Source organism: Meleagris gallopavo, chromosome 1 (assembly GCF_000146605.3).
Source record: "Meleagris gallopavo isolate NT-WF06-2002-E0010 breed Aviagen turkey brand Nicholas breeding stock chromosome 1, Turkey_5.1, whole genome shotgun sequence".
Classification (NCBI taxonomy): Eukaryota; Metazoa; Chordata; class Aves; order Galliformes; family Phasianidae; genus Meleagris; species Meleagris gallopavo.
This window is the reverse complement of record NC_015011.2, coordinates 115,421,472-115,441,837: the sequence shown is the minus strand read 5'-3', so window position 1 is coordinate 115,441,837 and position 20,366 is coordinate 115,421,472. Positions and strand designations below refer to the sequence as shown.

Genomic DNA, 20,366 nt, shown 5'->3' with positions numbered 1-20,366 from the left:
TTTGGCATGTGAAGAACTCAAGTGCAGGGCCTTTATTCTTTGTTATTTAAACCAGGGACTTGAATCGAGATCTTGGACCTAAAGAGTCAATGCCCCAAACCAGAAGTTAAAGCACATTCTCTTTTTACTCTAAATATATTCTCCCTCAGAAATTTCATCTTGTCGAAATAACGAAAGGGCCACAGAGATGCAGAGTACAGCCTAGTGAAAAAGACCCTTAATTAACTTTGAGAGAGTTAGATTTAAGTCCTTGCTCCGTTTAATATACTCAAATATTTCCACAAAGTGGAACAGCTCCTTTGAGAGAAAAACCCACAGAATAATCATTTAGTCTTGTGAAATGGAAAGAATGGCAATGCCCTCAACAGGGAGTTAACTTTGGGATGCATTCCTCTCTCTCTTTCCTTTTCCTACTCCCAATTTTCCTGAAGTGTTTCCTGCCCAGCTCTACCTGTTGCTCTGTGCAAGCTGTCCTGGCAATGGTCTAATGTTGCAAAATTGTTCTGTGCCGTAAATGCAGATTCCTGAGTGATGTAGAGTCTGTGTTCCTCTACTTAATTTTCTGTATAGAAGTTGTGTAAATGCTTATGAAAATGTTGAAAGCTCTAATGGATTGTGATTTTGCTTACATCAATTTTATGATGAAGTAAATATTTGATGTCTGAAAGACATACGTAACTGGTACGTGACAATTCATCTCAAATTATGAGTGACATGTATTCCACTCAGACTTGCCACTGCTGTAAAATACTGCTCCTCTCATACTATTGCTCTGTGTTACCTTTCTTCTGTCAAGGATTTTGTGAATGTTTGCTAGACTGAATTGTCACAAATGTTCCCTTGTCTTTGTGTGCATTTCTTCACTCTGTCCCCGCTGTCCTGGCTCTTTAAAATAAAGATGTTATAAACTCTACTTTTGTGATCAGGTTTTACTATTAAATTACTATTTCACTATTATATTACTAAACTATTTTGGAACTTTTGAGAATCTGATTTGGGGGAAAAAAGTTATATTTTACATCTTTCTGGAAAATCTCTTTGCTTGAGTTTAGTTTCCCCTGAATGACCTTGAGCTTGCTCAGTATTCCATCTTTAGAAACAAGCACAGATGTTTAATTCTCTTTTGTTGTACAAAGTTGTGCAAGTTTCGTCTTGAGCTGGGCAAAACTTGTAGGTAATAGGCAAGATACTTAACCTTGTTCTGCTAGTGTGCCAAAATGCTGACGTGTGTTACCTTTAGCTTTGCATTATTATCATTCTAAATATCCCTTTGGAATAAACTCTAATCTGCAGTATCACACATCATACTGGAAATGCTTGATTGCTTGCAAGATATTTGGAAACTTTTGGAAAGCTTTGTTGCATAGATCTTTTTTGTTCATTAAAGCTTATTTGTTCTGTGACAGCTAGAATATGTCGTATCTGCCTGACAAAAAAATAAAAATGAGGAATGCGTATATTATTTTCTAGATGTGTACAAACAAATAAGCACACAAACACTCTGTGACTCAAGAACAAAGAGAAGAACATCCTATTCTTAGGAGTGTCAGCGGCTTACTCTTACCTGTCGTTAGTTGTCAGCACTCCAGAACAATATGGGATATGTTACAGATGTGACCCAGTTGGCTTTAATATTGCTGTTTCAGTGTCAGTGTGAAAATATAGTCACACTGAGTTCCCTGAAACTACAAGGTTACCAACACCTGAACAAGGCAGCTGAATGCTTGTTCGACTGTCTGCAGTATGAATATTCATGCCTTGCAAATTCACTCCAGTTCGTTTGCAGATACCTAGAATTCATCTAAAAATAGAAAAAAAAATATCCAAATTTGTAGTTTGCAAGTTTAAAAATCAACAGTGTGTTACACTGGTGTGGGTGGAGGCTTTAGGAATCTGCTCGGCATAGCCTGAAGATGTTCACCTTCCAAACGGTATCGCTTTCCCTCTGACATTTCCTTTCCAAGCCTATGGCATGTGCGTTATCATCTGCTATGTTTGCTTTTTCAGCTGTTTGGCTGCACCTCAGCCTCCCTGCCAGTGCATGTAGACTTTCTTCTACTAAACAGTGCCTCTTCCCTGTCCCTTCGCTGGTCATCAGTGGGTTTTGTTTTGTACTAAAACTGGGTAATGAAATGTAATGTTATTTGCAAGGAAGCCTTCCACAATTTGTAGTCATCGATATTATGTCTGAGAAATAAGCCTGATGAATTACAAGTTTATGAAACCAAGTATTTCCACTTTTTTTTTTTTTTTCTTTTTTGCTTACTGATGTTGAATTATAGAGGGGACGCTATGGAAGGAGTATAAAATGTCTATGTATAAATACATATCAAGGATGTATATATACCTATAAAGGATGTGTACTTTTTTTGTAAAGCCGTAACATGGTGATCCTAGTAGTTACAGTGGCTTCTGCTTTGAATTCTGTATATAAAATGGTAGATCAGGGTTTTATTCTAACTAACAAACCCTACCTTTTTTCATGGAGGAAAAAAAAAAAATAGTGACTCTTACCAGAGATCAAATCTGAACACTGCTTTTCAAGCTTTCAGTGCCAGGCTTTTAGACCAGTAAGTCTAAAAACTACTATGGGCTTCAGCTCGTGGGATTGATATCTTTGGTAAACTATGGATCTGAGATGCTTCTGAGGTCTCTGACATTATCTTGCTTTTCTTTATGGCGACTGTATAACTGCCAACAGTTTTTTATTTTGTTCATTCATTCACTTCTCTTTTGAAGAAAACGTCAGACATTTCAATAACTCCTCCATTCGACCCAGATCTTACTCATGTAATTATGAGCGGTTCTCTACGGAGAACAGTATTGTGGCACTTAGAGGATTTCTGACCCAGCTCCCTGCTGAGGTTAAGGTTAATGAAGAATAACTTAAGCTGAAGCATGAGGGATTGCTTCCAGAAAGAAGCTGTGTGTGCTATGAGTGTATCTGTGGCAGCATGAATGCAGCACGCTTCTTACTTTTCTTTTTTAAGTTTCCATTAAAGCACAGCAGCTTGCCTGCCCCGCGCATGTTTGCTGCTACACCTGCACAGGGTTTGGATGCCATTCCTGCCCAAAGGCTGATAAACACTAGTGATAGTGACAGTCACAGCATTTCTCTTGTTTCTCTGTCTTTTTTCAAGTATCTTTGACCAGAATAACCAATGTGGTCAATGTTACGTGTCCTAAACATGCAAAAGATGCATACAAAAAAAAGAGTAAATAATTTTGCTTTTAATTTCTGATTGAGGGCAAGTTCTGTCAGTGAGGACTTTTCTCTAGGGCTGGTCGTACTTGCTTGTAAAAGAGGCACTGTGTGACAGGCTGTGGTATAACCTCTTGCTCTTCAGACCTGAAGCTTTATGCAAAGTACCAAGACTTGGCAGTTACATTGTAAGATCTGCTGTGTGACTGTACCAGAGATTTTTTTTCTGATAGTCTTTTGTTTTTTTTCCCCTGTACTGTCCATTGTCTGAAAACCATCTTTTGGGATGTCTAAAATACCCCAGTATTTTATCTCATCGATCCAAATGTTCTGCTCTATTTTTATTCATTACAAAATCCTGGTGTTGAAACTTCCTGCTATAGTGCTATATATGTTCACTCTCTTGATATAACGAGCATGTGTTTTGAAGCAGTTGCTTTTCAAGGTCAGTGCTTTTTCAGACAACTGTACTGCAATATGAGTCATAGGAGTTAATGACATAAACCCGTTGGTGTAAAACCACTGCCTTTTGGGTAAGCAGCAATTGAAAATGAGCAGGGTTCTCAGCCCCTTACTTTTCTCCACTGTCTGGTCACTGGAGTCATAATGAGAGAATTACGGCACAGAGTTTCACTTCTATCTATTCATCTGCTGTTGGGAGCACTTTTCATGTCCAGGTTCATTGGACCAAATAAAAGAATTACACTTGACTGAATCTGTCTGAAGGTGTGGCAAAAGTTGGCCCAGGTTTTATTCTGAAGATTACATTCACCTTTAAAAATACAGTGTTTCCACTGAAAAGTGGATGTTGGAGCAGAATAGCCATAGCAAGACGCTGACATTTTAAAGGACAGCGCAGAGTAACCACACTGGGACCTCAGATCTGAGACTGGTCAATAGGCAGCATAGTCTCTAGGTAGGTAATTTTCACTGAGGCCATGGTATGGGCTGTCTGCAGATGTCAGTGTGCAATAGTTTCTTTGGGGAAAGGTGTGAGCAATTCTCAGCCCCATTCACGTGACTTTCAGAGTATAAGCAAGATATCTGGGGCATTTGGCTTCCTCTAGGTTTCCTAATAGATTAAAGAAGATGAAACTCCCCAAAATAAATATCATTTAGTAAATAATTCAGTAGTTATCTGGCCTGTGCGAAGTCATTCTTGAGAGTTGACAGATTCTGTAAAGCTTTCAGTAGTGTTTACTTTTGGGCTTTCTCCTTGATGCTTTAGATGAATAATACAAAACTTTGTGCTGTTATGCAATGGTTCCAAGTCCAGGAACGTGACATAAAAGAACATGACATAAATAAAGAATCTTTAGCAATGCAGGATTTTTAAAATATGTCATAGAAACCTAATAATTATATACTGAAGTAGAGATTTTTTCCCACATCAACTTTCACAGTTCAGATTTTCACATCTTCTCTATCGTATTGAATGCTTGAATGCTTTTTGGATCTAGATATAAGTTACAAAAATCTAAATGAGGAAAATTCCCACCATTTCCTCTGCCTATAAATCTTTCCCCTACGCACATTTATCTTACTCAATAATTACACTTTATTACAGTGTTTAAACACTGCATGCGTTTCCATAGAACCAGGTAACATTTTGACTATTTTGGGTAGAATTCGAGGAACTGATCAAATGCTGTTTGAGAGTGAAGATACTCTTATCAATAAGAGAGGCTTCTCTAGTCGTTCCCACTCCAATTATGTGTTTCCCACTTGCTTGGAAAATAATGTCAGCTTGGCACATAGTAGCAGCTGAATCACCAGCTTGCAGCGTAGTGCTTTAAGCCAGATTTAGAACCCAGAGATAACTATAGCAGACAGCAAAGTATTGCTACGTTGCAGTTGCTCCAAGAAAAGCTGCTTTTCCTCGTCATCCAGAGCCCAGAGAACTGTGGCTGTCCGTCAGGTTTTGCAGCAAGACAGCAGAATCATTTCATTTTTGTTTTCATACACCTCGAGGCTAAAAAGGGCTATTGGAGCACCAAGTATGGCCTCCATTGTGTTAGTTGCCATTAAATGTCATCAGTTCTCTGGGGTTGAAGCCCAGTAGTGTAACCAGCAGGAGTTTATGCAGTCCTGATTTGAAATATCAAATTTCAAAAACTATCAAAAAGAGCCAGTCTGCTTCACCAAAGAGTTATTTCTGGTGGTTAATAATTCTCATTATTAAAATCAGTGCCTGATTTACAATATGCTTTCTGTGGCCTCATCATGTACCTACTTGTTATGTCTTTGCCCTCTGCTTTAAAGATCCAATGAGTACTCTATAATTTCTTCCTGGATAAGTACCTGTACACCACAACCAAGGACACTAGAAATGCCGGGGTTTGTGTTTTTTAACATACTAAAGACTTGGAAATCTCCGACTCTTTTAATGCAGGCTGTTCTTTCTACCTCTGTGAAACTTCCCTTTGCCATTTCCAGTTTTCATAATACCTTAAAGGGCACTAGAACTGCATTCAGCTCTGACTCACCACTGTCCTACATAAGCCATCTTTCTACTCTATATCAGGACTTGACATACATAGTTTGCTGCATATGCTTTAAGTAAGTAGCATGCCATTTATCAGCTGTGGATAATTCAGCTGTAAGCAAGATCTAAGGTGGAAATAAATAAAATTCCAACTTCAGGCAAGTTCCACTCCGGGGTCATCTTTTTTTGCCAGCACTGTCTCACCCAGGTGTAACAAAATAACTGAAGCATTTAAGTTGAGATGGACCGCAATAGATTCCCAGGCTTCCTTGATGATAAGTTTGGAACCATGTCAGCAAAGGTCAGGAATTTTGATTGAAACCGGTTCTGTCTGGCAAACTTTGCAACTCCTGGCTCTCCACCAAGCAGTGGATAAACTGGACTGGTGCTTTTATACTTCCTCATCATTTGTATGTTCTCCAAGTTATGATTTTAATTTTTCTAAAAGACCTTTGGTGTAAATACTTTGGTTGGAATATTAAATTCTGGCTTAAAAGAAAATAAAATAGAAACGCATGCTTGCCTTTTCCCTAAATAACTATTCAGTGGTTTGAGCTAATCATTTTACCCTAACGCTGTTGTTCCTACTCCATTTAATAAGGTAATTTATCCGTTATTTGTATAGTAACCTTTGAACCAATGAATGCTAAAATACTAAGAATCTTAGTGCTTTAATCATTAATTTTCATTCTTTGGCGCAAGGTCTCATTATTATGCAGAATTTGCATAGTGTCAAAATAAAATCTATCTTACAATACCTTATCTCATGTTTAGGAAGAGTCCTGAAAATCTTAACAGTCACTCTGAACAGCTTAAGGAGAAAGAAAAGCAAGGTTTTTTCAGGGCCATAAAAAAGAAAAAGAAGAAATCTCAAACCGTAAGTATGCAATTATTTATAAAAGAAAATGTAGTTATCAATTTTAAATGGCACTATTTTAATATGCTAGACTAGTACAGTTTGTTTCTATTATTTGTGGTCATACCTACCTGTATCTACTTGTTATTATTTTATTTTTTGTCAGATACAGTCAGATACATGTGCTGTATATGTCTTTGTATTCATTCAGATACTTCATCATCCAATTTAGATGCAAGTTTTAAGCAGATATTGCAGCAAATCCTTTTGCAGCATACGGTGTCTCCATTCGAAGAGTAGAAATGCATTCTTGTCCTCTGAGCTTGAAAAATTTCAGACTCCCATTAGGAGATCAAACTGCTTTAAAAGAGAATTCTTTAAGATCTTTTTCGTGGCACTCTCTTGATGACAGCTTCTGTGTTGCTGTCCCCTGTGACTGGAATAAGGGAGGTCTGTCTTAACCATTCCGAATGCTTTATGGTTTTTGGTGATTGTGGCTTTTGTCACCTGATAAGTCTCTTATCATTTCGGAATTTACATCTAGGTTTTGGAAGGGAAAAAGAACTTTATCAGAGGGCAGTGGCGAGTTAGCATTTCACAAAATTTTATAATGAAAATCCCTTTAGAATAAACCTAAATATCGTCTTATCTCATTCTTGGATGACAGTTCTGGAAACAGTAAAACACTTAAAATTACATTTGCATTAAGTCCGAATAAAAAAAAAAAAAGTAAATTAAACTGCAGGTACTTTATCTAAAAACTGGGGCCTTGTAATTCTCAACCAGGCCACCAGAAGAATAACTTACTTTTATTAGTATAGTAGTATGTTGCTAAATTTCATGTGCAAAATAGCGTCATAAAAAAAAACCTTTTTTTAGTCTCTTTATTACCTGTTCTTTTCAGTGTACTTCATACTTTTATTTCCCTGTGCAATGAATTCTGGGTAGGAAAATGAAGAATTCTACTTATTTTTTAAAATAAAATGGGATAAAATTTTTTTAAGATTAAATGACTTTATTAATTTGTTAGTGACAGTAGCTTTCTGATATTGGTGTTCTCAGTGTAAAAATAAGAGGATAAATTTCAAACTTTACTTGGATTCTGAAAATCAATTTATTTTACCTAGTATTGAGATCATCATCACCAGCAGTAAGATATGCTCTGATTTTCAGAGAAGCTTACTTGAATTTCCCACATTTCAGGTTTCAGTTTGTTTAAGATCTCAGTGACACTGAAAAATTAAGTTGCAATATTTCTGTAAGTGAAATTGCAGTTACAGTTTTGAAGGTTCTTGAAATGAAGTAAGTCATGCTTACTCACTCACTGTAGTTAAAATAGGCTCTGGAAGACGTTAATGGTACTGCAGGGTGAAGGGTATGTATTTAAATATCTTCTGTCATAGACACAGGTGGTGTGATTTGGGTTGTGGTGGAGGGCTGATCTGTTGAAAGTTGGGGGAGTGGAGTGTTCATTTACTATTGTTTGTTTAATTTTCTTTGAACTGCGTGAAACGTGTGCATGCGTGTGTTAATTGGCACACAAGATGCACCATGTCTTCCTGCTGGCCAGGCTTTTCCTCTTCTGAACTTGTTCACCTTGAGATTTGTACTCAATTCAGATATAACCATTTGCATTACACAACGGAATAAAATATCTAGATTAAGACTCTGGCATTATTCGATATCAAAATGTCCATGAAAGGATAGCACACCTGAAGCCACTTGTTCCAGTGATGTTAAATTTGCCCTTTTTTGGATTTCAGCCATTCAGACTTGGTGGTAGGGAGCACTTTAAAAGCCTAGCTAATATGTCAAGTAGCAAATACTGCCAGATTAAACTGTGTGAATGAAGGAGAGACCGAGTTCAGTTGTTTTGCAACTCAAAATCCAGCACTTTCTAAAACACTGAATGAGAAGCACCCTGATCTGCAGCTACTGAAAACATCCCTGATTACAAGCCAAGGCAGATTTATACATATCCTTACTCCTATTTCTTCTCATTCTTAAGGACAAAGAAAGAAAGAGATAGGAAGAGATAGAGGATTTACGTAAGGAGGGGAAATTGCAATGTCTAGTTAGAACTAGCATGTCACAGGAAGATAGATAAAATTCCTGAATTGAGAGAGTGATAAAACTCTTGCATCTCATCTACAAACTTGCTAACATCAACTTGATCCAAAAAACTTATTCTCATTTCTACTTACAGTTGATTACAAGACAATCTCTAGGGACAGACTGTGCATGCATGATATGCACAAGTTAGTTGAGGAAGTCTAGCTATCAAACATTGAGATATTCATTAGGATCTTCCAGTGCAAATGAAAATTAGTACTTTCAGTTCAACACCAAGTTTGACTTCAGTAGTAAAACCTTCTACGCCTGTAGGAAAAGCTCTTGGCAACCATGTGAATGCTTTCTATGAATTCATGTTAACAAATGTAACATAGAACAGGTGACTATGCAAGTTTTTTGGGTTTTTCTGAAGTTTATAATTCTTGCAGATTCCTAGAAGTATGTAATTCTACCTATGTACTCTGATAAAAACTTTCTGCAGCAAATAGCAAACTAGACCAGAGTATAGTCATAATGAGAAGCGTGCCATATAGTTTAAGAGGATATTAATATCACATTCACTAGTATTATTTACTTCTAATTCTTTGGAAAGTCTCATTTTGCTGGTGATTATCATAAGAGTCACAAAGATGACTGAAATTGAATTGAAGATATCTTCTTAATAATGCCATTCTCAAAATTCCTGATAGCTCAGAACTGATAGGATTTTCTGACACTTCCTTGTGCAGAGTTGTTCCCATTAATCATTCTTACTGGAGTTCTCCAGGTGCAGTTCTTCATGGGATAATAATCATTATTGTCTGCCATGTGAATTCTTTGCAATATCGTTTCTGCAGAACTGCTCTTATTCATTCTCTGTTTATCTTGCTGGGAGTCGTTTAGTAATGTAGCAAAAAGTTTTGAAGATTGCTAGAATCACAGGGTTTTGTGATTTAATGAATGCTCTGTATGGTGTCAACATGCCCTATCTTTAGGCAAAATCAGACTTTGTCACATGCTGCAAGCAATGGAACTGAAGAAATTACATCCTTTGGAAGAAAACAGATGCAGATGAACATTTCTTCTACTGCTGCTTTGATTCCTTTCTAATTTACTGTACTGCAAACAGGAAATTCTTCTGACCATAGAGTTTCTGAAGAAGCTATGTCATTTAGTGTGTTTGTCTTTTGTTAACTTGCATAGAACCTAGAAGATGGGAAGGTTGTTTGAAACCCTTCTCTTCTGGTGACACCATTGTTCTATTTAGTCATATGATCATAAGTCTGTATTGTAGAGCAAGCAAAATAATGCTTGTTTGTACCTCAGCTGGGGAGAAATCTTGTTCATAATATTAATTCTTGATAGTTTATCTATTATTATTATATTTATTATTAATTTCATCCACTGCTATGCTCTTTGACTGTATTAGGGAAGTAAAAATTAAACAGGCAGTGCTCTTGCAGTTGTACATCAAGTTGTTGAAGTCGTATTTTGGTCAGAACTGAAATAATTCATCTTGGAGCTCTAGCTTATTTTAAAAGCTAAAAGTAGAACACTTGTGTTTCTTCCAGAGGTAATTATTAACTGCTTGTGCTAAAACTGATTGCTAATATTATTAGTATATCTTTGATATTTTACGTATTATAAAAATAAGAAGTGTCATATAATTGTAGATCCTTATCTTAGGTAACAGAAGAATTGTTCCAGAACTCAGTAATGTCAACGAGACATACCTAGTTTTCAAAAGGCTTTGAAATGTACTCTGCATTCCAGATGGGAAATGGATATAAGAATAGGTGTACTGATCTCTTTTTCCATGCTTTACATGCACTGAGCTCCTTGAATTTATTCCATGCACTTTTCTTTATTCAATCATTATATTTTCCTGAAGCAGATTATGCATAGGATTGATACTATGTACCATTGGAACTACAAAAATAAAGTAATGAATTAATATGGTAAGGACAGATCTCTTGAGTTGAAATGCTATGCATTTAGATTTTGTGTCTTATATTACAGACAGACTCAACCAACGGGGAGAATCCAAGCATCAAGAAATCCCTCTTTCCTCTTTTTAATTCAAAGAATAATTTAAAGCATAGTTCTTCTTTGAAAAAGCTTCCTGTAGTCACTCTACCCATGGTATTAATTTTTAAGTACAGTAGCTCTGTAAAATGCTCCAGTAAACTTGTTTTACTGACTACAGCAGCATGTGTTTTATTTTCATGGGGTCACTTTTTCTTCAAGCCAGTTAAGTATCTTGGGCCAGTTCGATAAATTGAAGTAAAATTGGCAGTTCTGTTGAAGTAGACTGTGTCTAAAAACAAATGGCTTTTGACTATTTGATATACTGAAAATGCAGTGGATATATATATAGTTCCAGAGAAAATGAAATTGCCTGTGTCTAAAACTGAAAATATTCTGTCCATTTCAATCAGGAAAAAAAAATTAACTTGGTTTGGTTTATAGCTATATTGGAAATGCATTTTCTGTGTCAACTGCTCCTTTGTACATGAATTTAATTAAATATTAATATTAATATTAACAGATTATCTGAAATATCAATTTTAGCTCGTGTTTTTACTGTATTTTTGTTTGTCCTGATTGTTCATGTTAAAAAGACAGCTTCCATTTAAAAATATGTCCAATTGAATTGTCCTTTTTGTCCTTTTTTTGCTTAAAACTCTTGAGGTCTCTGTATAAGCCATAAATTCTCTTGAATTTGCATTTTGTTTTTTTAGGGTTGTTGAGTTTTTCAACTTGTACTTTGGTTTGGGATATCTGTGGAGGAGCAGAAAGATGGGGAAAGGCAAAGCTCTTGTTTTGTGATGGCAAAATCAGACAGACAGAATTCTGATCTGCCTCACTCAGGAACAAATTTATAGAACTGATCCATGGTCTTAACTGCAGAATGGAATGCTTTTAAATGAAGATGAGGCTCAACAATTTTTTTTGGTTGATTTTTTTGGAAGCCTTATTTAACTGCTCTCTCTTACAACAAATAACACTAACAGCATGTGAATGCTTTGTGGGCTAAGGGTATAGCAAATCTGCATGACCTGTGCAGCCTCTTATTCTTCCTATGGGGAAAATATTGAAAGGACATTGCAATTCTGCTGCAGTAATCAGCTTTACTTGCATAATGTAATTAACTGGGGAAAAAGGATTTGCAAATATTCTGAGGAGTATATTGAGAGACCACTATCTAACGTTTTGTTGCAGATGCCTGGCACTGATGGTCAGGATCTCCTGGCGTTACAGAAAGCCATTCATTCTTCTAATCACCAGAGCAACAGGCAGAAGGATTGGCATCCTGAGAAGATGACAGAAATCCAGCCCCATGTAAGTGGCATTATCACTTCTCCGTATTCGAACATCTGAGGTGCCTAGAGAACTTTTTCTCTGGTGAATAGAAAAATTGCATTTGACATTATTTCCCATACCCCCCATTCCCTGTTCTCTAAATGTAAAACATGTATCTGTAGTCTTACATATTTCTTTGAAAATCTGGACATAGATGACAGGGAAAAGAAGAGAGACTAAGTGTCCCCATGTCAGTCTTTGAGCATTTAGAGATATTGGTTACGTGTTAGATGCAGACAGCCTTTCCGTGCACATCCACAGCAGACACTGCAGTGATGTGGAGAGGCCCTTAAGTGATCTCTGCAAGGTGTGGTGCATCCCAGCAGTGCTGATGGGCCTGCAGAGCCCTGTGAGCACACCCCTGTGTCTTAGCTGGCACGGGCTGCTGGCTGTGCAGGCTGGATCGCTAGAGCGTCACTGCACAAATGCCGCTTTATTTTCTCCATCTCTAAAACCAGCTTGAGGAGCAGAGGTTGGGAGGCAGCTTCTGTGCCATGATGACACTGAAAACTGAAAAAGAGGATTCATTGCAGCCGCTGTGTTTGAAGAAGCACATTTTTCTGTGAGCTGAGGAATTTAATGAAGTCGTTATCCTGCCATTTTGTGTACTCAGGCTTACCCTGGCACTTGTTACCCATTTCAATAGCCCCACGTGTCCCTTTTCCTTCCACCTGCTCCTCAGCTAAAGAAGCTATGAGGGTTAAGAGCTGCTGGCTAACAAAACATCAGACTGCTGATTTCTGCCGGTCTTTCAGTGCAGGTAGTTACTCGGGTTTGAACCATAAGGAGAAAATATTTTTCTCGAGTGTGTTTTCTCAGCTTGGAAGGAAATATTCCATGTGAATGCATATTAAAAGTGAGGAAGTCCCGTGAAGCTCCAGATGCTTTATTTAAGAGATGACGGCTTTGTTATGGGAAGTCTGATATGATACGATAACAAGAGAGCAGAAGGTCAAGCGCTTTCCCCGTGTCTTTCAGAGCCAGCCATTAAAATCCCTGCGAAAGCTGTTACACCTCTCTTCAAATCATTCTGTCCCTGCCGAGCCTCGCTTCCAGCCCTTACCAAGTCAGCCGGCCAAACCTGCTTTTTCTGAAGTGCGAATTCACCCCATGAGTCAAAGCTCCAGCAGCAGCAGCAGCAACGCACGGCAAGAGCCGCAGCCAAAGAGCCGGCCAACGCTGCAGATCCCGAGCCAGCTGGAGCCCACCTGGCACGTCTCCCCCGTCAACAGGAGCGCCAGCGACGGGCCCCCCTACTCTGAGCAGCCTTCCAAGAGTGGACAGAACGGGCACACGTATAACCGAACAAACCGGTCGCGAATGCCAAATCTGAATGATCTGAAAGAGACAGCCTTGTAATTGCTCCAGAAAATCGGCCGGTTCACATGGAGGTCAGCGTAAGGGAGCGGTGGTAGTTCTGGTGATGGTAAGACTGTACTTTCAGCTTTATAAAGGTGTGCAATATGTACATGTGGAGCTATGCTGTTTGGCACCACATTGAGAGTCAGGGATTATACAGTAAAATGAGTCGAATTAGGAATCACTAGTCATCAGAAGTGTCACTGCACGAGAGGCAGAGTGTGCCATTTGGGGAGAAAAATGTATTGCCATTTTCTCTCATTTACATTCCAGCTTAGAGCACATCTCTGTTGGAAAGCTGGGAGATTTCTGGTATGTGTTGGCACTTATAAGGGTGAAAACATTCATGTGCAGACCTATGCCCTTACTACATTTTTTGCTGCCTAGTTAAAACAGTGGGGTTTATGTGATAAAAGTGTATCCCCGTTAAGGGTTTAAAGTTAAATTGTGTGTCTTAAATTTGTTTTTTAAACTTCCATATTTGATAGGATTTGTAATATTTATTTATGATGACCTAATATCGTACTGTTATAATCATATCTTTTATGTTATAATGTAAAGTTATTTTGAGCTGTTTGAAACATTGTGAAGCAGTGCAACAGCTACAGTAGTTTCTATAAAAAACTAACGGTAACATTTATATATTGCATCAGGAGTATTTTATTCTATATATAAATATATATATAAATGGGAAATAACTGTCTGTTTTTTAAATATACTCATTTAAAAGAAAAGTATTGTTATGACACTATCTGCCATATTTTTATACATTTGTGATATAAAGTGCAGTATTATACTTCTAATAAAAGGAAGTTGAATGTCGATATAAATGTGACTGTAACAGTATGAATCTTGCTCAGCTACGAGAGCCCAGTATTATAGGAATTACTGGTAACAAACAAAAGACATCATTCAATTCCAAGCGTTATTATGGGCTATTTTGTTGGAAGTATTGGCTAAATGTAAGAGACTGCAGAACTGTACAATAATCTAAATGTGGTATGTTCTCCCCTGTATCCCTAGCTTTCCTAATAATACTATTGAGATTTCTGCATCTGCATCAAGAGACCAGAGCCCCAGAACGACTTGTGTTGGTGGTTGCTTTTTTTTTTCGCTCTAAAGAGATAAAGTGCCCCAGGACTACAAGCTAAAGCAGGTGCTTCTCCACTTAATAGTAGGGGTGAAAACCAAAGAAACATAGCATGAATTGCAAGTGAAATGCCACACTTTCACATTTAATGCATAGCATGGCACTGCGGATCATGGTATGAGCTTTTATGCATATGTGTATTTTACATCTTGTTAGCAATCTATTAACTACTAAGATAAACACTGTATTTAAATTAAAAGTACTCTTGCACTTTCTATTATATTTCAGGATGTATTTAAAGCTACACATCTGATATTTGGATGTTGAGGGAGAAGGTTGCCGAGCAGCTTAATTTCTCCTTAGATCTTACTGTCCCGATATTCCCATACTCAGTTCAGTGACCAGTCTCAGCAAAATACTAGATCTTGGGTTCCAGTTTCCTATACAGCATTGTCAAAACTGCCTTTACATTGGTGAACATCAAGTGTAGCAAATATATAACCTGATTCCTCTGTTGCTACTGGCAAAATAAACTAGAGTTGAGTCATTAGGAGTTAAAAGAATTATGCTGGTCTAAACTTTTGTGCAATAAGAGGAGAGTCAGGCCTGTAGTGTCAGAACAATACAATCTTTCCTTTTTAAATTCATTCATTCAACTCCCTCATTACTCTGCAGCATAGTTCCGTTTCTATATTGTGTCCTCATCAGACACGTGTACCTGCAAATATGTTGTCTGTTCCAAAAAGAGATTAACCTGAATGTAAACTTGATGATTTAGCCATAGATGTTAACAGAAGTAGCTAGACAGTAAGAGCTGAACTTCTTACTTTGATACAATGCAAATTGGATGTGACGTTCGGTACCTCTTGAATCATACCAAAGTTCTAACAATAACTAATTTGGCACCACCACTTTAAAATCTTTCATATAGAGTACAGTATGAAGGGATGGTACATCAGGTTTGTCCAGGGCAAGAAGTAAGTCTACTAAGTTAGAAAGACTACAAAATAATAAGAATTCTTTGTCAATTGCCTGCAAGAAATGTGTGTGTGATTTTCTATAGATATTTATGGTATATACTATATTTATATATGCTGTAGTATATAAATAATATATTTATGTATCATATATAAATACAGTAGATATGAAAGGATACTCAGATTCTGATAAGTTCAGTGGGCATCCGGGAAAGACATTGTGATATTTACTAGTCTTTATGATCAAGGGAATAGCATTGTATTTTAGAAGTCTCTTGGATTCCCTGGTTCATTACAACCAGTTTACTCCTGTTGTCTGCTTTGAAATGAGCTGATGCCACTGAAATCCCTCATGAGAGTGTTGCCTAAGAGTGGGGCTCTAAGCAGTACAATGTGAATGCCTCCGAGTGAGCATTCATACCAAGCTCTTCTGTACCTTATGGATATATTTCCTTTTGCTTCTACAAGAATTTTATATTGATTGTAAGAGCTTCGTGCCAGAGATGATTGTACTGGGCTGTACGTGGCTATTCTGATTTCTGTCAAGGAAAAATGTTTCCCAAGGGTTGGTTGGTTCTTTTTTTTTTTCTCCCTCAGTACCCATTGAGTTGAATCAGGGTAATCTCTTGACTGTACATAGAGCTGTTTAAAGTAGTTAGCAAAGCTTCAAGAGTGACCTAAAGAATGTTCAAGTGTTTGGTGGCCCATATTTACAAAATGTTGTGTCTACTTTCGTACTGCTTTTTCTTCTCAACAAACCACAACAGATTTAATACCAAATTGTGTTGGACATACGTAGTATTTTCTTTGTTCTGTTAGAAAGACCTTACAGCAGATGAATGAACCAGCTGGCGCTGAGGTAAATTGTGTAATTTTAATCTGGTCTAACTTCCAAATATTCAGAATATCACTAATTCTGCTGTAATTCTGCTGAAGCTTCCAAAGGAGTCTTATTATATGGCTAAGATTTGCTGCCTCAATAAAGGAGAAGAAAATTACAGAGCAAACAATTTTATAAGCGAGAGCTTTCCTCTTCACTGGTCTTGTGTTCCATGTTCTATGGATTTACTTATTATAAATAATATTAGTTAAACCGTGTTTTATTCCTTGGCAAACTGCTTTGCCTTATTATGGCATCATTAATGATGTGAACAGTAAAGAAACTAAGTTTCAGAAATGAATTACAGTCATTTTGCAGAACTCAAGCTGCCTAAACTTGTCTATGTTTTACTATAGCTCTTGTTAACTGACATGAAGCACCTTAAGCTCATCTTAATTGAAACTGTGCAAAACGATGTGAATAAGCTGTCCTTTTAAACTGCCATGAAAATACATTAACCTAAAGGAACATGTGTTGTTAACAGACCTGACCACAGAGAGCAGTCCCTTAGGGCTATTTAACGCTTTTTGCTCTGTTATCACAGTCCAAGATCCATTGCTCCTCTGAGAGGCCGCCAGCAGCAGGCACCAGGCCAAGTTCATGTCAGGATGTCAGTACTTCCTGATCTGGTCCAGTCTTTCTGAAACGTTCTCCATCCCACAGGGTTTGGGACTGATACCAAGCCTTCACTTCTGATACCAAGCCAGACCCGCTTAAATGGATGGATCCTGATGCCACTCTGTGTACAGATACCGGTTCTCTTAGACCAGTGTTAAAGCAGGCCACAAACTTCCAAACTTAGAATACACTTTCACATCATCTTCAGGCTTGTTGCCTTTTTGCTATACTAGCTCGTGTCTGGGAGCCAAGCTGTCAACCAGTAGGGTCCTGCGATAGGCCTTCAGCCAGTGCTTGTTACTGCAGTCAGGTCTCCTAAAAGATGAATCTTAACAGTGTAAAAAGCCACATACCAACCTTTGTTCACCCAGAACAAGCTGTATGTTCTTCACAGTTCAGTGCTGTGGTTCCTTGTAATAAAGGGAACTCTGAAAGCAATGCTGACATCTACTTAGCTAAGATGAAAAACAGGCACTTTTGAGGGGAGCTTTGAGCTAGAAGCACTGAAGGTTTTTTGTTCATGTTCTGGGGTTTTTTTTGTTGTTGTTGTCTTAAAACATTTTGGTAGTGCAACATGCTTCAAGAATATCTGCATGCAATTACTTTTGTATGTGCTGAAAACTGTCAGAGTAGAACTGGGAGAATATTTGAATCTCAGTCACACAAAAGGTATTACAAGGATAGCCATATATAATATACTGCAAACTGTGGGGTGGCAATGAATGTTTCTTTTATCCATTCCAGCTGTCATGCACAATATGGTTATTAATGGGATTATATCACAAACCACAGGTTCCACAGGTTTGGGCTGTTGTTCACGTATGTAGGCCCACCATTTGAAATAGGATTAGGAGTGTCACAGAAGATGCTTGGAAAGATGATGTGCCCTATTAAACTGTTTTTAAATGACCTTTAAATCAGGACACTATTTAAGAACAGGTGCCTTTCCCCACATAGCTTCCCCCAGTGGTGTCACGATATTAACCATTCATTAACGGGGTTTGTAGTAAATCAGGAGAAAAGCCATTTAACTTTCTGGCCTTTGTTAAAAAGGGAACAATTTGAGTAAACCCTTTTAATACAACACACCTTGGAAGTTCTAGCTGTTGGCTCGTTTCTGAGACAGACAGCACCTTGTTTCTTCAGGCTCCCTTGGCTGGTGAAGGCTTGTACACGCCACTTGGTTCAGATGTTGTACTGAAACAGTTGTTCTCTCACTCTGCAGTCATGAAGCAAAGTTAATGGTAGTTAAGCAAAGCAAATTTTATAGGAGATCCTCTTTTAATTTGAAGGTAAATCCTGTCATAGATCATCAGTTGTCTCAGCAGTCTTTTGTTACAGCTACTGCATGAGACAGGATAGGTTACATGTGAAGTTAATTTGCTCCAAGTTATGCTGGGATGCTCACTTGTTACCAGGAGTATCACTGTATGCAGCCAACTGCGTGGAGCAGAAGTTGGCTTTCTTGCCAACCTAAGCAGAAGATGCACAGAAGTGAGAGAAAGAGCCCTCTATATATCAGTGCTGTTGTTCCAGCAAGTCATTTCTCAGGCTCTTTTTAGAATGTAACCTGTGAATGTGACTCTTAAAACATGGCTCAAGAATCTGAACTTGGAATGTAGACTAAGGCTAAGAGTGACTCTACGCATCTCTTGTCTTCTCTACAAGTCAATCTACCTCCTCTCTCTTGCAGAATGTGGTTGAGGTTTTGTTTGTTTATTCTGAGTTTAATACTGACTCTAAATTTTGAAGAAAAGTATGAAAAGATTCTTCCTCTAGGTACTGTTAGCAACCAAGTAATAAAATTTTGATGGGCCTTCATCCAATACACTTCTAAAACCTCCAAGCCATCTCAGCTCTCCTAGAATCCTGACACCATCCTTTGCACTGCTTTGCAGTCTTCCCTTGCTCTTCCCCATGTGGTTCTCAAATATTGCAGTTGCCTTGTTCTTTGTTGTTTCTCTAGTGCAGTTTATCAGGGAGTTAGAGGCCTTATCTACTACTCCACCCTGTTTGCTGTTTTATTCAAACAGCTATCCTTAGACTTGCTCAGGAGTTTCTTCACTTTTATTTTCCATTTCATCTGGGTGAGATACCTTACCTCATTGTGCCCCACCAAAACAGACTGCCTTCCAGGCTTTCTGTTCCACCGGGTCTCTGTTTTCACAGAGCATTGTTTCTCTGGGTCCATTCTGAGAAATGCAAGGTGGCATCTTAATTGTATAGGCGTATAAATGCTTTGTGAAGTAACTGCTTTCGTAGAGCTTTCCATTAGCAAAGTTACAGCATGTTCATAGCGCGAGATGGAAGATGTTATTCAAGTTTCCTGTAGCTTATGAACCTCTTGGTGTAAATTCTTGACTTGTAAATCCAATGGCAGAGCTTTTAACTGTTTAGTAAGGCAAAACTTTAGGTGTAGTTAACTGTCTTGGCTTCCCTTTTCTTACTTTTTTTTCCTCCAGCTAGTGCACATCTTAGTACACATACTGAAGAATACGTCTAATCAAAAAGAGTAACATCCATATGTATGTGGTTTACAAGGAACAATGAGCTAAAATCTTCCACGAAAACGTAATTTGTTGGAAATTCTATGCAGGTGTTTTTAAATCTGGTTGACCTGATAAGGACTTCCAGGACTGCTTAGATCTCCACTGTGAAATACTGAATTCTGAATTCATTTCATTTGGCAGAAAGAAGGAAGAACTAAGTTAGGAAGAATGGGGTCTTTTTTCACAATCACTATTCCAGAAATATCTGATTGGGGTGTGACTTTCAAAACTCCTACATTATGATTCCCCAATACTTTTAACAGCTATTAGAAATCCGAAGCGCACAGATTTTTAGATCTACCGTGCTTTCTGTTGTGGAAGGAATGTGCTGTGGTGTTAATCTTTTTAATCCTGGAATACAAATTGATTTTAAATTGTGCTGAATATTTAAGGATGACTTCATGCAAGTTAATAAACCATTTGTAAAATGTTTGTATACAACGCTTTGTATCATGTTGTTGGTACACCTTACCAAATTTTTTTTGGGCATGTATTCCATTCTTAACTTCTGTAATATTTATATTGTTGCTGTAAATATTCTAAAAGAGAAAAAAAAATCCTGTGGTAACCTTAATTATCAGCATGGAAATGGTTAATTTTTACTGAGCACAATGTATTTTTGAATGGGCCTTCCAAAATATGTCTTTAATAAAAATGCAGATTTTGCACTAGAAAATTGGCACTGCTTGATAGTTGCTCTTATTCATGCCACGCTGCTTACAGAGCCCTCCTCGTGCCCCTGGATGGGGCAGAGCTGTAACAGAGCTGCTCTGCCCAGGTCCTGATGCACTCCCTGTTTGAGAAACCAGCATGTGTCTGTTTGCAAGGCAGATGTTTTCACAGCATCACAAAATCACGGAACTGTAGGGCCTGGAAGGGACTTCTGGAGATCCCTTCCCTTCCCTTCCCTTCCCTTCCCTTCCCTTCCCTTCCCT

The 20,366-nt window shown here is 37.9% G+C and overlaps 1 protein-coding gene across 1 annotated transcript in view; it reads left to right on the top strand.

The window, feature by feature from the left end:
• The window catches only part of CDKL5 (cyclin dependent kinase like 5), a 56,877-nt gene extending 36,767 nt beyond the window's left edge, over positions 1–20,110 (top strand). Inside the window, exons 13-16 of the mRNA XM_019621778.1 lie at positions 6,462–6,564; positions 10,615–10,737; positions 11,818–11,937; positions 12,937–20,110. Coding sequence (XP_019477323.1) covers positions 6,462–6,564; positions 10,615–10,737; positions 11,818–11,937; positions 12,937–13,317 — 727 coding nt within the window. The 3' untranslated portion in view covers positions 13,318–20,110. The remainder of the gene's footprint in view (positions 1–6,461; positions 6,565–10,614; positions 10,738–11,817; positions 11,938–12,936) is intronic.
• The last annotated feature ends 256 nt before the right edge of the window (positions 20,111–20,366 follow it).